Source organism: Arachis hypogaea, chromosome 10 (assembly GCF_003086295.3).
Source record: "Arachis hypogaea cultivar Tifrunner chromosome 10, arahy.Tifrunner.gnm2.J5K5, whole genome shotgun sequence".
Lineage (NCBI taxonomy): Eukaryota > Viridiplantae > Streptophyta > Magnoliopsida > Fabales > Fabaceae > Arachis > Arachis hypogaea.
In genome coordinates, this window is record NC_092045.1 from 115,071,115 (window position 1) to 115,086,299 (window position 15,185).

The window sequence follows — 15,185 nt, forward strand, 5'->3', positions numbered from 1 at the left end:
TGTTATTGATGTTATTTTACACAAATGTAGTTCATGAAATTCCAAAAGTAATGCTCCATCGAATTTAAAATGCCTAGTTCATTAACACAGACCCAAACAGTATGTATCTGATATAAATAAACGATTGTTGCCCACCAATTTTGATGGGTTAACATCAAGACTCGGAAAACATTCAATTATAGGTCCGATTGTGATATTATACTAGGAAATACAATAAGCAGAGACTTATTTGAGAAGTTAAAAAGAAAAAAAAGTTATTACATTGTAGCCAACAAAAAAGGTTGACATAGTTACACACAGGAAGTGACCAACACCAAGAGATGGGGAAGGAAAACCTAAGGCTCAATTGCACCAATAGACCCAAAGTGCCTAAAAAACAGATATAAAAAAAAGTGTGCCATGGCTTGATCACTAGGGCTAGGTTCAAAAACAGGGGTTTAAAAAACTTGAGTTCAATTTAAACTCAGGTTGCATCCTCCTGGCTGAAACTACAATGAGCCATGAATATGGAAAGCTTCCCCATTCATCTCGGAAAACGCGGAAGAAAAAAGAGACGACTCTGAAAACGAGGAGTCCATGACTTGAATTACAACAACTTTTTCATCTATAGTTCTATACAGTGTGCTTGCTCATCATTTTTTGCATTCACTGGTCCCTTCTAACAAATAGTATAGGTGAGTTAGGATAACTCTGAAGACGATTCTTCAAGCTTGGTTCTGAGTTATCACCTGATCCGGAGTAAGGTCTTATCTGTAATTAAAGATACGATTAGTATTTCAAACATACAATGAAGTGAATCAATATTTACTAAATTCAACTTCAAAGAAAAGTTGTGTGTAGACACTATGCAACTGACACATTCCTCTCGGTTAACTGGAAAGGATCAACTGGGAGTAGCAATTTTATGATAGAGAGGAGATACGGCCCAAATATGCTCTCAATTTGACATGAAACCGCTTCTCATTGATCCATCCCATCCTATATTTATTCCCTCAAAATGGAGGTTTTGGTGAGGATATTTATTTACCTATTTAACCTTCCTTCCTAGATCTTGAAAAAATGAGTTGTGTTTTTAAACAAAAATCAAATTTGTAAAAATGTCATAAACCATTTGTTTTCTTCTCAGCCATTTATAGGTGAGTAGAAAAGAAATCTATTATTTACACTCAATATTCTCTCCTTCCTTTCTAACATATCTCAAACACTCCCTAAGTAACATGATCCATTGTCCAATCCCCTACTTTCTGTTCCTTAGCTAATTATTTTCATTTCCTAAAATTCCACATTTGACATACTATAATTTTATGTTTTAGATTTTCTATCTTTATCTCTTCAAGGAATTATAAAAGTAACCAAGCCTTATCCACAAGGTGAGAAACACTGAGTGCATCAAAATTCGAGCTTGCCACCAATATTACGTTGTGTGAGATCAACTGAATTAGCAAGAGAAAAAACACTCACAATACGAACCTCATATTTTTTGAGTAATGATGCCAGCAATGTTGCAACGACTTGGATAACAAATTTCTGCCCAACACATGCGCGTGTACCAGATCCGAAAGGCAGAAATGCTGCGTTTTCATTTGGATCATTTAGTTCGAGCAAATTGAAACCAGACTTTGTAACTTCTTCTGCAGAACCTGAAAGGGTTATGAATATTAAAGGATCAGAAAAGCTCTAAAGATGAAGTTTGAGCTCCAAACTTGCCATAAAACTATTCAACTCACCCAAATTATGGACAAACTAGTTTTCTTTTCCCAATATTTAATTTAGGGATATATATATATATATATATATATATATATATATATATATATATATTTTCAGGAAAAGGCTAAATATTACAAATTCAAAACAGAAAACCTGTAATGTAGTAGCAGATACCTGATTCCTTTGCATGATTTGACAGAAATCGGTATGGATTAAAGTCACTTGCATCACTCCCCCAACTGGAGTCATCCTTTTGTACCAATTGAACAGGCACAACCAGCACTGCTGCAGCAGGTATGGTTACACCAGTTGAAAGGCTTAAGTCTGACATAAGAATGAACATTCATGAAGAAGTTATAAATCAGTTAGCATCTAGTTTTCTTTTTTTTCAATAATAGTAATAACAAAAATAGTTAGCATCTCAAACACAAAAGCCTCAAGGAATCCATTTACAGTGAATAATATGTAATATCTCACCATGTTCCAGAGAACATCGCTGTAGCATGGGACCCGTGGGCAGAAGGCGTGCAGATTCATAGATTGTAGCCAATAACAAAGGCATCCTGTAAATATCCTCCTGCTCATATTTTGATGGGTTCCTCCCTACCATGCTAATCTCAGAATAAACCTACAAAACAAAAGTAGGCACATTTTTTAGTCTATAACAAAACCTTGTTCAGGTTTTCCTTCGAACTGATAACAGAATAACGGTTGAGTTTGTACACAATATATTTAATAAGTATCATTTTTAATGGAAAGGACACAGATGTATCCGCATTCAGCAGCCACAGCAAAACACAAATAAACACAACTGACAGATCCAAAAAAACATAAACAAGACATACATGCAAATACAGATTGCCAAATGATGTCTGTAATTCTGTATGTTATTTATAAGAATCAGAAATTTTCAATATTTTAGGCTTTTAGCAAATTCAACTTAGTACTTCTTCCAATAAGTAGGTTGAGAATCCAGTGCGTCTAATGAATTGATTGTAAGGTGGTCAATAAGGATAGTAGAGTTTCTGTTTTGAGCATTGAAGAATACACAAAGATAACATGATCGTTACTAAATTTCAAATATGAAGTAGATCATATAATGAAGACTGAATAAAACAGATTGCTACCTTGTCCTGTATTTCTGGATGCATGACAAGCCTAGTCAATATATTGGAAATTAAAGCAGCAGTTGTGTGACATCCATGAAACATCACACGCATGATGTTCCCAGAAGGCTCTTCTTTTTCTTTAGCATTTTGATGATCATTGAGGTCGCGGAAGAAATAGTAATCGCCAAACTCATTATCAGAGCAGCACTGCGAACAATGTGCTGACTTTATTTCTTTGTTAAAACTTTCGTTATGAACATTTTGATCAATTTGGCCAAATAGCTTGCAACTTTTTCTGCAATGCTGAGCGATATCACTAGTTAAGCATTTCAGCTTAGTACATAAGCGTTGATACCTCCAAAATCCTTGTTTCCAGAAAGGAGTAACATTATAGGAAGCCCAAAAGCAAGCATCTTTAGCAATCATCATAAGGAGTTCCTCATAAATTGCAGCTTTTGGACAGGCCAAGAAGCCATCTCCAAAGAATGTGGCTCCCATTAGGGTGAAAGCTATATGCTGAGAAACCAACCCACAATCAATATTTCCTTTGGCACTGATGTTTTCTATTTTATCCACAATAAAGTCTGTAACATTCATTGGAATCAGATCAGCAGTCTTGAGCAATCTTTCATTCAATTCTGTTGCCAATGTTTCTCTTCTCTTTTGCACCTGAAGACAATTAAAATTATGACCCTACTAAGTCAGAATGACAACAATATTCACAATGAAGAGAGTATCGGTAATTTCTCAAGACATTTGTGATGCATAATGATAATTTGATCAGCATTCAATATCTCAGAGCGAAATCCCACAAATATTTTGAGATTAGAGAACAAATAACAGTGTATCTTATAACCTGAAAAACTAAAGTTCACAAGTTACCTTTACAGGTGAACGTAAATATGTAATAATCATTGGGAAATAGGGAACAATACCTGGTACCAGCTGTAAGTATCAATACAAAACATCTGAAGATATGCTTTTACTATTATATGGATGTATACAAGTAAACTTGCGTTTCATATTCCAGTCCAGTTCAACAGTTAGTTAGCAAAATGCCTCATTTGGCCTTTTGAGGACTGACTTTCCCTTGAATTGAATTTGAAAGAGAAATCATGTATTTTATAGTGTTATAAACTTGGATTCCTTAAAACATTGCCAGAGTAAGCAATAAATTAGGTTACAGAATAGGCCAAGACTATTAGAAGCACAATAAACTGCAAGATGGGAACATGAATAGATGATTGAAAGTTAATTATACTGTTAGGAAACCTTTTCATAAGAAGGGGCAAAGAGGCATGATTGCCCAAAGGCTAGACGAAATGCTTTTCCAGTAAAAGGCAACTTATCCTCAGCTTTTATAAGCATCTCTTGAATCAGTAGAGGATCCTTAACTGACACCAAAAGCTGAGTAGGACCTAACCACAACTTAACAATTGGTCCATACTTCTCATGGGATTTTGACAAAACATCTGCAAATGAAAAAGGTACATTATAGAATTGATTAAAAATAATTATAACTGACTGTTATATTATTCATTACTCAATGCCAGAAACAAATAACTGGCGCTAAAGGATATTATACGGTTACTTAGGATTACACTGCCACATCCATTCATTTTTAGTACAGCATACGATCATCATGAAATGAAGAAAAACAATAACCAACACTTTTACCCATTCCATCTATTTTATTTCAATATCAAATACCTAATACCTATTTGTGCTTAAGGAAAAGGTTATGAACCAGCTTTAAATATCAAAATCTTGCATTTATTTACCAATATTGAGTCTAGCAGAGGGGATAATCTAACCCCACAATTTGGCATACCATGATTTGAATCCCAAATAGGAGTGGTGCCAAAATTTAGAGTCCAATCTTGCTTCAAACAAGATTAACTCCACTTGAAGATACATACGAAAGAAATAATAATAATTATTAACAAAAGAACTATGGTTTGATATATAAAAAATTGTTCATCCTTTTCTCTAGACAAACAATTTGATTCCATAATAAACATTCCCTTTTCGATCAATTTATTGTTTTCCGTCAATCCTGTAAGACTTAAATTCTTTTGATTTACCATAAGATCTAGATTGATTTCTCTTATTTGAATACAGCTTATACTTTATGGCAATCTCGTTTATATTTTTCAACCTAAACATCATCATAATCATCAATAATTAAAAGCGGTTTACCGATTTATTCAACTACTAACTTATCCGAGACACAAGTGCATCGCTATATTTATCATCAACTGATTCTAAACTCGAAAGAGCCTTAGCCTGACACTATTCAGCTAGATACACTTGCATGTTGACTATAAAATTTGATCCAATTTCTGAAAACAACACACAGTAAGCAACTGAAGAAATCATCTTCCCATTCCATAACTCAAGAAGCAATCCATCCACTCAACAAAGTCAATAAACAAATATTTCAATCCCCAACTAAATCATTGCCCAGAAAATCACAAGGTCAAACATCTAAAAAATAATAATAATAATAAGTTTCAAAACGTTAGCAACAACAACAACAAATTCAACCAAATTCACGAGGAAATAAAGAAATAAACAAAAGAAGCATCATGAACAAGAAGTTACCGGTGAGATTTTCGCGGGAAATAAGCTTAGAGTGGCCATAAAAAGAGGGACAGGGAGGTCCAGGAATGTTTCTTGCCCTGTGCCAAAGACTAAAGAGGTTGAAGAGCTTCCTGAGAAGGAGTCCGGTCACGACGACGAGAGAGAGCCATAGGAAAGCGTTGAGCTCCCTGTTAGCTAAGTCTCTGAGAAGCTCAGAGGAACTTTGAACATGGCTGTCGCTGTTGCATCTACTTCTTGAGTAGTGAAGAAGAAGAAGCCCTAAGAAACTCGTTGGAACAGAAGAAGAATCGTCGCATGGATATGGAATACTACTCATTTTCTCATCGATCAGAATTCAGCAGCAGTTACCAGAATCAAAATTGATGATTGGATTGTGATGATGATGAAGGAGGTTCTTCACTTCTTCTTTCCCAGTTTTGACTTGTTTTCAGATAAGAAGGAGAAGTGACGGGCAGAAAACGACGTCGTTTGGTTTGGTGGAGTATGGTCCAGTGATCTGTGACGGTGTCGTTTATCGGGTTGCGTGTTATGTGATGAGGGTGCCACGTGTCTCATTGTGGGGACTATAATCTGCTGACTTGACATCCGTAACGGTCACGTCACTTTTTAACGGATGTCAAGTTCTTCTGAGTCTTCTACGGCGGCGTTTATTTTGGGGAGAGCCATGCAAATTGTAGAAAAGGTGATTTAAGAAACAGAAAAAGAGACACACGGTCACGGACACTTTGTCTTGGAACACACAAATTTTCTTTTTTTTTTTTTTTGCTTACACCAGGATATTCGGAAGTCCAATGACTAATTCTTCAAGTATTGCAAAAGTACACAAAGTAAGCAATCATTTCAAACAAGCAAACTTTATTTTCATTTTCTAGTGAGTATCGAACTCTCGAAAAAGATGATTAAGAAACACAAACCGTGTCAACTTGGTAAATTTTTCTTTTATTATTAGGACCAGTATAATCATTATTTGAATCCTATCATGCATATATAGTAATTCATTCTTGAGCCATCTATTTTTAAATAAAATTTAAATTTATTATAGATCAATTTTTAATTTGTTAAACTAAAAAATATGGTGGACATTTAAAAAAAATATATAATAATAAATATAACTTAAATTTTTTTATTAAAAATAAAAAAATTTAAATTCGTAATTTTTTAAATGAGTATAAAAAGATTATATTATTTGAAATATAATTTATTAATAATAAATATAAATTAATTAAAATAATAAATATTTAATATTTTATAATTTGCATTTGACATTTTGAAATAATAAAAATATATTTTTCATAAGTTACCTAAAGTACTTTTTTTTTTAAATATACATCAAACTAACTCTTCAATATTCTTTTTATATAATAGACATAATTAAAAATTTATAAACAATATTATATACACAAAAAAATTAATTATTAAATTAATTATTATATTTTAATATATATTTTATATAAGTAATTAATTTGATGATTACTCTTTGTTATAGATATTATAGTCGAAAATTTATTGGTTAAGCAGATAAAAATATAAAAGTTTTGATTTTTTTATGTTTTTTATATAAAATGTTTAAATTTAATTTACATTTTCCAATCTAAGACAACTTGTTAGAAAAAGCATTTATTATTATCAGCATCATCAAATCCTCTTGGGATCTAAATAAAGATTTTTTTGTATCTTTCATTTAGCTTTGTATGTTGATAACGAAATTGTAATATTAAACAAATATTTTTTTCATAATATCCGGAAATGATATTTTTAGGAGTACAACTCAATTTTGAAACAAACTCTTTTTCAGAAAATTCCATAAGAGTCCCTACAGCAAGCAAAAAATGAGAGTTGCAAATTGACCATTAGGTTGATATTTAAAAATAGGGTTTTGCTATCTGGTGTCTAACTGCATAAGTTAAACATACCATAACAAAATATTTTATTGTTATTTATTGTTTTTGTACATTAAAAATGTAAAAAAAAGTTATTTTTGTAATAAATAATATTAAAATATTTTTTAATAGTATAATTAAGTAATTAATTAGATAATACTACGGTGCGAAAGCAAATTTTTTTTCTTACCTGCTGAAATGTGGTAAAAGTAGAAGAAGAAAATACTTGTTTGCATTGATCTCTACTTGGTCTGACAAATATTCTAGTATTGCAGAATTGACATGAAATATGGACCAAGTTATGCTTAATTAATTAGAGGACCTACATTTCATGTCAATTCTGCAATACTACAGCACTTGTCGGGCCAAGTAGGAACCAATACAAACATGTGTTTTTTTTTCTCCTTTCACCACATTTCAATAGGTGAAAAAAAAATTTTGCTTCCGCACTATAGCATTACCTTAATTGACCTATATTTTTAGGATATAAGATAGTAAAACCCTTAAAATTATGCTTTATTTTTGAATTAAAAACAAGACCCATATTACAACAAAAGGTGTTATCTCAGCAAGAAAATTGGCATTACATTAATTTTCTCAAAGAGGCCACCCTTACATGAGATTCCAAGATGAGTTTTAAGTTAAAACTTTATTTTCTTCTTGGTTAATAACATTCATGTGAGAATGAGGGAGAGACAAGAGCTTGTTGGGTGCTTCAGCATTCTGATTTGAATTTTTTCCGTCAATAATGTGAACACACTTTAGAGCAAAGGATAAATTCTCATCTGTCACTTTGTTCTCCATTATTTGTTCCTTATTCTTTCCCCACAATGCTGAGTATAAGCCTATAATAATTAAAATGGCACCAACCACCCTGCATCACAAGGCCAATACAGAACATGAAATACAAGGTTGGGAAACTAACTAAATAATTTTTTATTGTTAATGTCTTTATAAGAACATTTTTTTTCTTTAATTAATTTTAAGTTTAATTATTATTTCAGTTCCTATAATTTTATTAAATTTTTAATCAGATTTTTATATTTTTTTCTTTTCGATTGAAATCTTATACTATATCAGATTTTGTAATTAAATTCATATCGTGACAAAAATATTGAAATTAACAGAATATTCTGTCAAACAAAACGAATATACCTAACATTTCACTGAATATTCTGTATAATTTAATAGAATATTCCATTAATTCTAACATTTTTATCACGGTAAGAACTTAATTATAAAATCTGATATGGTATAGAGACCTAATTAAAAAAAATATAGGAACTTAATTAAAAATTCAATGAAACTATAGAGATCGCCAGAATAATTACACCTTAATTTTATTTGAATATGCGATTACCATTATTGCAATAAATTTGTTTTTAGAAGTGAAGATAACGGAACTTATTAGTAATATATTTTTGCATATAAATAATTATTCATTTATGCTTAAATAAATTTTCAAAACCAAAAGGCATCGGTAAATCTAGCACTATGTTCATTAATTAATTGATATTATATATAAATTAGTGTATTAATAGGCACTAACATATTTATTAATAACACTCTACCTTTTAATCAAGAAATTTCAGATTTTTTTTTTAGAAATAATAAAATATATGTATGTGTGTTTACCCTCTAGATAAATTTGCTCAGCGAGAAGAAAGGAGCCCATTATAGCGACAATGATCATCATTAAAGGGATAAATGCAGTTGCAAATACTTCTTTTGCATCACTAATCCTTGCACATAGTATGACATGCTTGATGAAAACACCCCCTAATAACATAACACCAACCTTAAAATGATAAACATGTTATATGAGTATACCTAAGAAAGTAAGATGTTATACATTAATTAGGTTTAATTATCTGTTTTTTAAATAATTTTATTAAAATTATAATTAGATTTTTATATTTTTTTAATTAGATCTTTACACTATTTTTTATTTTATAATTAAGTCATTTTTAATGTAAAAAATATTATAATTAACTGAATATTTTTTTCCAAAATTAAAGGTATTTATAATTAAAAATCTAATTAGATTTTTGATAGTATATATTTTAAAAGAAATACTATATTAATTTTAACGTTTTTTTATATGAAAATAACTTAATTACAAAATTAGAAGTAGTATAAGAACCAAATTAAAAAAAAGAATTATAGAAACTTAATTAAAAATTTAATAAAATTATAGAACCTAAAAAAGTAAGATATTATTAATTTTAATTATTTTATTTTTTTAATAATTTTATTAAATTTGTAATTAAGTTCTTATATTTTTTTTAATTAGATCTTTACACTATTTTTAATTTTATAATTAGATATTTTCTAATATAAAAATTATTAAGATTAATTAAATATTTTTTCCTAAATTAAATGTATATATAATTAAATTTTTGATAACATATCTTTTGAAAGAAATATTATGTTAATTTTAATAATTTTAATATAAAAATAATCTAATTACAAAATTAAAAATAATATAAAAATAAACTAAAAAAATAATAAAAATTTAATTAAAAATTTAATAAAATTATAGAACTAACAGAATAATTAAACCTATTAATTATTCTTACAGCATAAGCAGCAGCGAGTAAGTTCATATCCCAGCCAATTAACCAGACTGAAGTTTTGCGTTCCATTAAAAAAGTAACAACAGTAGCTTGAATAATTCCTATGAAGCAGATTAGTGATGTGAGGCTAAGATGATGATTCTTGTAGGTTTCTATCACTTTGGCCTGACCAATAACATGAAACATTAGTAAACAAATTTACAAAGAACATCCAATAATATCGTTTGAAATAAGTTTTAAAATTTCATGTGAGCTTGGTGTGTGTTAGTTCTATTGTGGATTATATATTTTTGAATAAACAGCCAAATTGAGAACATTTTTAATAAACATTCAAATTGATTTTCAAAAATTTTTTAGATTATACACTTTAATTTTGAATAAAATTTTATTGTCAAAAAGTTTTCGATAATTATTCCTATTTTACAGTTTAATCTTTATTATTTTGAAGGAGACTAATTTATTATAGTGCACATTTTTAGGGTATTTAGTTGTCTTATAATAAAAATTATTAAAGATTTATTTGTTTAATATGTATATTAAAAATTTAATTAAAAAATAATTTTTGAAAATTTATAAAAAAATAAAATTTTGTTAAAAATTAAAATATCTTATTTAAAAAAATTTTAAAATCAATTTAATTGTTTAGTATATGTTTTTTCTCCCCTTAAATCATTTTTTTTTCCGGATGAATTGGATTGCTTTTAATTATTGACATGAGACACAGAGACACACGAATTTAAAATTTTTATATGACACGAGTACATGACATATATATAAAATATAAAGTATTTTTTTTAGATAAATTATAAACATATTTTAGTATTTTATTGATATTAAAATATAAATTAATTTTTTAATTATTTTTAATGTCTTTCTTGTAATTATATAAAATATTTAAAATATATTTTGTTTTAATAATTAATAATATATACTATTTTTAAACTCATTTTAAGAATATAGGTTAAAAATAAGGTTGAACACATTGACACTTGATAATATTTAAATGTGTCTAAATATGTCAGGAAATTTTTTTTTATTTTTTATTAAGTCACGATTTAGACATAAAAAACACGTGAAATATCAATGAATGTCATATTTAAAATATATTTGACATGCAAACGCGATAAATAAAAAAAAATGTTCACTTGGTAACACACACCACATCCACACACACAAAAATTTAATCTATTAGTTAATCATAACCAAAATTTAAACATATATAGGCACTCAATGAAAGCCTCGTTTGCCTCCCCCATAAATCATCAAGTCTTGAAAATTTACCTGTAAAACAAAGAGGGATGCCCAAGCTAGGGTAGAAAGGATAATAAAGATGGAGCCTATGAACCATTGTTTGTCCGAGGATATTTGGGTATTATTTGTATCCTTGGCATTGGTTTTATTAGTCCTATGATGATAATGATGAGATGCATGTTTGGTCCACGCCATCTCCACAATAGGACCTTTGTACAAGGTCATCACCATGGCCCCAGCTACAGTAAAAACGGTTCCCATTACCTTAGCTTGACACCTCACTTTCTTTATGTTCATCTTCTCCATCCTTTTATTTCCACCATAAGGATCCATTAGTAATTTTATATAAGGTGTTCAAATATAAACCGATTTAAATTTAACTATTCATTCGATCTAATTTAAATAAAAAATAATTAAAATTACATTAATTTAAATTTAATTAGATTTTATTTTTGACAAATTATATAGATTAAATTAAATGTTATTATCTATTTTTCAAAATCAATTCAGTTCGATTCAAATATTATAATAAAATATAATATAATTATTTTATTATTATATTTAAAGTTTTTTTTATAATATGTTCAATCGATTATTTTTTTATCTTATTCATGTATTATTATTATTTAATAAATATTTTATAAATTTAAAAAAATAATTTATTTATTTATTTATTTTAACTTACAAATTTATTTTTATTTTTATGTTATTGTTGATTTTTTAATATACTATTGAGACTTGTTATGTTATTATTATTATTAGTTATTTAAGATTTGATATTAAAATTTATTATGTATATTTAATTTTTGTTATTTATAAAATTACAAATCCAATCTAATCAAAATTACTTGAAAATTGAATTAGATTTTTTAAAGATAATCATCCGATTCAAACAGTATCGCAAGTAAAACTAGTGTTCGAATCGAATAAGGTTTTGGCTTAAAATCGATCTAGACTGCACCGCAAAAAACCCTTAATCCCATGGAGACATAATGAGGCTGAAATTAATGCATATTAATATGTATTTTAAAAAAATACTAAGATTGTATTTGATTTGTGTTTTTATTTTAATATTTTTTATTTTTAAAATTTGTTAAGAAAAAAAATAAAAATAATAAAAGATGGGTTTGGTTTGATTTTTTTATGAGTTTTATTTTTAATATTTTCTGTTTTCATAATTTTGTGAAAGAAGAAGAAAAAATAATAAAATCTTATTTTTTATTTTCATTTCTCATTTCTTTTTCTTTTTTAAAAAATTTCAAAAAATAAAAAATATTAAAAATACAAATACAAATCAAACAAATATTAAAATTTTTAAAACAGAAAATATAAAAAAATGCAAAGTAAATGTACCATAATACTTATATATTTTCAATGTCTATTTCTAACTTAATATCCTATATATCTTGTTTGCTGGTAATTAACAAATTAAAATATTTGTTTAATCTTCTGTGATTTGAAATCAATCACCTGCATAAAACAGCCATCACAAATGTCATGGCAGGAAGTGTGTTGCTCAGTGCACATGCGAAGGTTGGTGAAGTGAATTTCAACCCAGCATAGTACAAATTTTGATCAATCACAGGCCTGTTAATTATGTAATAAGGTGGGTACTCCCATGAAGATATTATAATTATCTTCATGTGATGATTTTTCTTTTTGACCCTTAGATGATGGAGTGTAGGGTTAGATTTTGATATGTTATAAAAGTGTTGTTTTTATTTAAAGTGTGGCCAAATCAATAAATCACACTTTTATACAAAGCATCTTCATAAAAAGATGTTTTTTGCATCTTCATTTGAGTAGCTCCCATGTAATAAACCCAATATTATATAATGGTAAAGCATTATATAAACAACTTCTAGTTAAGTATATTTAGTAAAATTGAGAATTTATTATATTAGATACAATTCAGTGCAAAATAATTGACTAACCCAAGCAGAGCTAGGATAAAAATTTGTATGAAAATTGGGAATGTTATCCTTGGTTGATGTTTCCTGAAAAAAAAAAGATAGAAAAATATGTTTGTTAGCATTATTTTATTTTATTTTTTGGAAATAAAAAACTCTCCTACACAATACAACTTATATGTTAAGATAAAATAAGTTATAAATATACTTAAATTTCAAAATGACAGAGATTTTGAAATAGGGCTCATTTTTTTTTTTTTTTGGATATGGTGAACTTGTGTGTTTTTAATTAAAATGAAGTCATTTTTTTTAATTCCAAAACACAAATTGAAGGCACCAAATTGGGAGAGGATAAAATCTAATGGTTCGATTTGAGAGGGGTTGAATTCAAATTTTGGGATTCATAAATCGAAAAGTCGGTTTTGTGAAAGTTCACAGATCGGATGGTGGATTTTATATTTTAAAAAATTAAACTTTACAAATCAAAGAGTCAGATCTACGATCTCTATATGAAAAAATATATCAAATTTTATGTATTTTTGAAAAATATTACTATAAACCCAATATTAAAATTAAAAACGTCCAAAATAGATGGTGTGTAAATTTAAAAAAAAAAAGACAATAATGATTGTATTTTTTTTTAAATTCTATTTAACATGGATGAATATTCACAGAAGAATTCAAATTAGAAGAACACAAATTAAATTAAATAATGTTATTGTAGAACTACTACTGCATTTAAAAGTGAACCTTTCAAAGATGATAGCAAATGGAGCAATGGCAACAGTTGCAAAGACGTGGCGATAAACCACAAGAACATAATGGCTCATGCCTTGGTTAAGCGACACTTTAGTTATAATGTTCATGCCACCATACACAAACTGCAAAAAAATCATAGCCAAATAAAGCTGAGAGTTCTCAACAAATTTGGTGTAACGTCTAACCTTTTCACTTGCCATTTCTTTTGTTTTATGTTATGATTTAGAAAATCATTAGCAAGAGAGACTTGTGTTGATATATATATATATAGTAGTGATTGTTTGGTAATTAACATATCAAATGTCGTAATTAAGGGAAATAAGGCTGTGTTTGGTTTTGATAAGAAAATAAAATACTGAGAACAAGACATAAAAAATAGAGATATACAAATTAATGTTTTTGTATTTTGTTTAATTAGTTATAAACTATAAATTTAGAGTAAATTATAAAAGTCTAATTTATTCTCATTTTTTTATTTAAAAATTTTGAAAAAAATATAATAAAAAATATAATTATTATAAATTAATAAAAATAATAAAAAAATAAAAAAATATATTTCTAATTAGTATTTTTGTGTCTGTTTTGCTAGGATAAACACAAGATATACTAATTTAGTATTTGTGGACGTAATATTTTTATATATATTTTATCTATCAAATATAATTTTATATCAGTATCCTATACTTATAAACAAATATATTCTTAATAGTTATAAAAGAGGTTTTTGTGTCTTCCTAAGGAATGGCATGGTTAAGTTCGAATTATTTATATAACCTAGAATCAATAGTTTAAATCAAATGTAATTTTTTATGTTTAAACGTCGGCATTACATAATATATAGTCTCTTTGTTAATGGTATGGGTTAGTTAAGGAATCACTAGTTGCAAATATTTTGGAATTCATAATAATACATAACTATCATATAGATGTACCATACTTAAAAAATGCAAGTGACACAAATCTAGATGATAAAAAGTTGTCAATATATATATTCAATGTTAAATTATTTTACCATTCATATTTTGGAGAAGATATAGAATAATTCATATATATTGATGTTTGGCTATATGCACTTGCGACACTATTTTATTTTGAAGAATGGAATCAAAAGAGATTTATGGAAGTTTAGTATACCCTTTATAATAATGTAACAGATTATAGTTATGTTAAATCTTTTGGTTCGTGACCTATAAAAAAGTTTTGATAATAATCATGTTCTCTTAAGTAAGGAATTGAATCTATTCAAGTCATACCCACTCATGTATATATACATGTGTTTTATCACTTGTAAATTAAAGAAAATAATTATATTCATCCTATTTTTGGTGCAATGTTTAAAGAGAGTCATTCGAATAAAAACGTCTAAAACGTTTTTTTTAAATATTT

At 27.8% G+C, this 15,185-nt stretch overlaps 1 protein-coding gene and 1 pseudogene across 1 annotated transcript; both read right to left on the reverse strand.

The window, feature by feature from the left end:
• Positions 1–81: 81 nt before the first annotated feature.
• Positions 82–6,381, reverse strand: LOC112716941 (geranylhydroquinone 3''-hydroxylase CYP76B74). The gene is made up of 7 exons (XM_025769009.3): positions 5,424–6,381; positions 4,092–4,291; positions 2,838–3,488; positions 2,188–2,338; positions 1,885–2,034; positions 1,471–1,640; positions 82–750 (listed from the first exon to the last, which is right to left on the reverse strand). The coding sequence occupies exons 1-7, from the start codon at positions 5,737–5,739 to the stop codon at positions 646–648; spliced, it is 1,743 nt and encodes a 580-aa protein (XP_025624794.1). The 5' UTR covers positions 5,740–6,381; the 3' UTR covers positions 82–645.
• Positions 6,382–8,157: 1,776 nt separating this feature from the next.
• Positions 8,158–14,043, reverse strand: LOC112718380 (WAT1-related protein At5g07050-like; annotated as a pseudogene).
• Positions 14,044–15,185: the final 1,142 nt, after the last annotated feature.

What these genes read in the sequence shown, in the direction of transcription:
- LOC112716941 (XM_025769009.3), bottom strand. Translation starts at nt 5,739, where the DNA reads ATGAGTAGTATTCCATATCCATGCGACGATTCTTCTTCTGTTCCAACG. An exon ending in GCGATGTTCTCTGGAACATG is followed by an intron (nt 2,035 to 2,187) that starts GTGAGATATTAC and finishes TTCTTATGTCAG; the next exon opens with ACTTAAGCCTTTCAACTGGT. An exon ending in CATTACTCAAAAAATATGAG is followed by an intron (nt 751 to 1,470) that starts GTTCGTATTGTG and finishes CTTTAATTACAG; the next exon opens with ATAAGACCTTACTCCGGATC.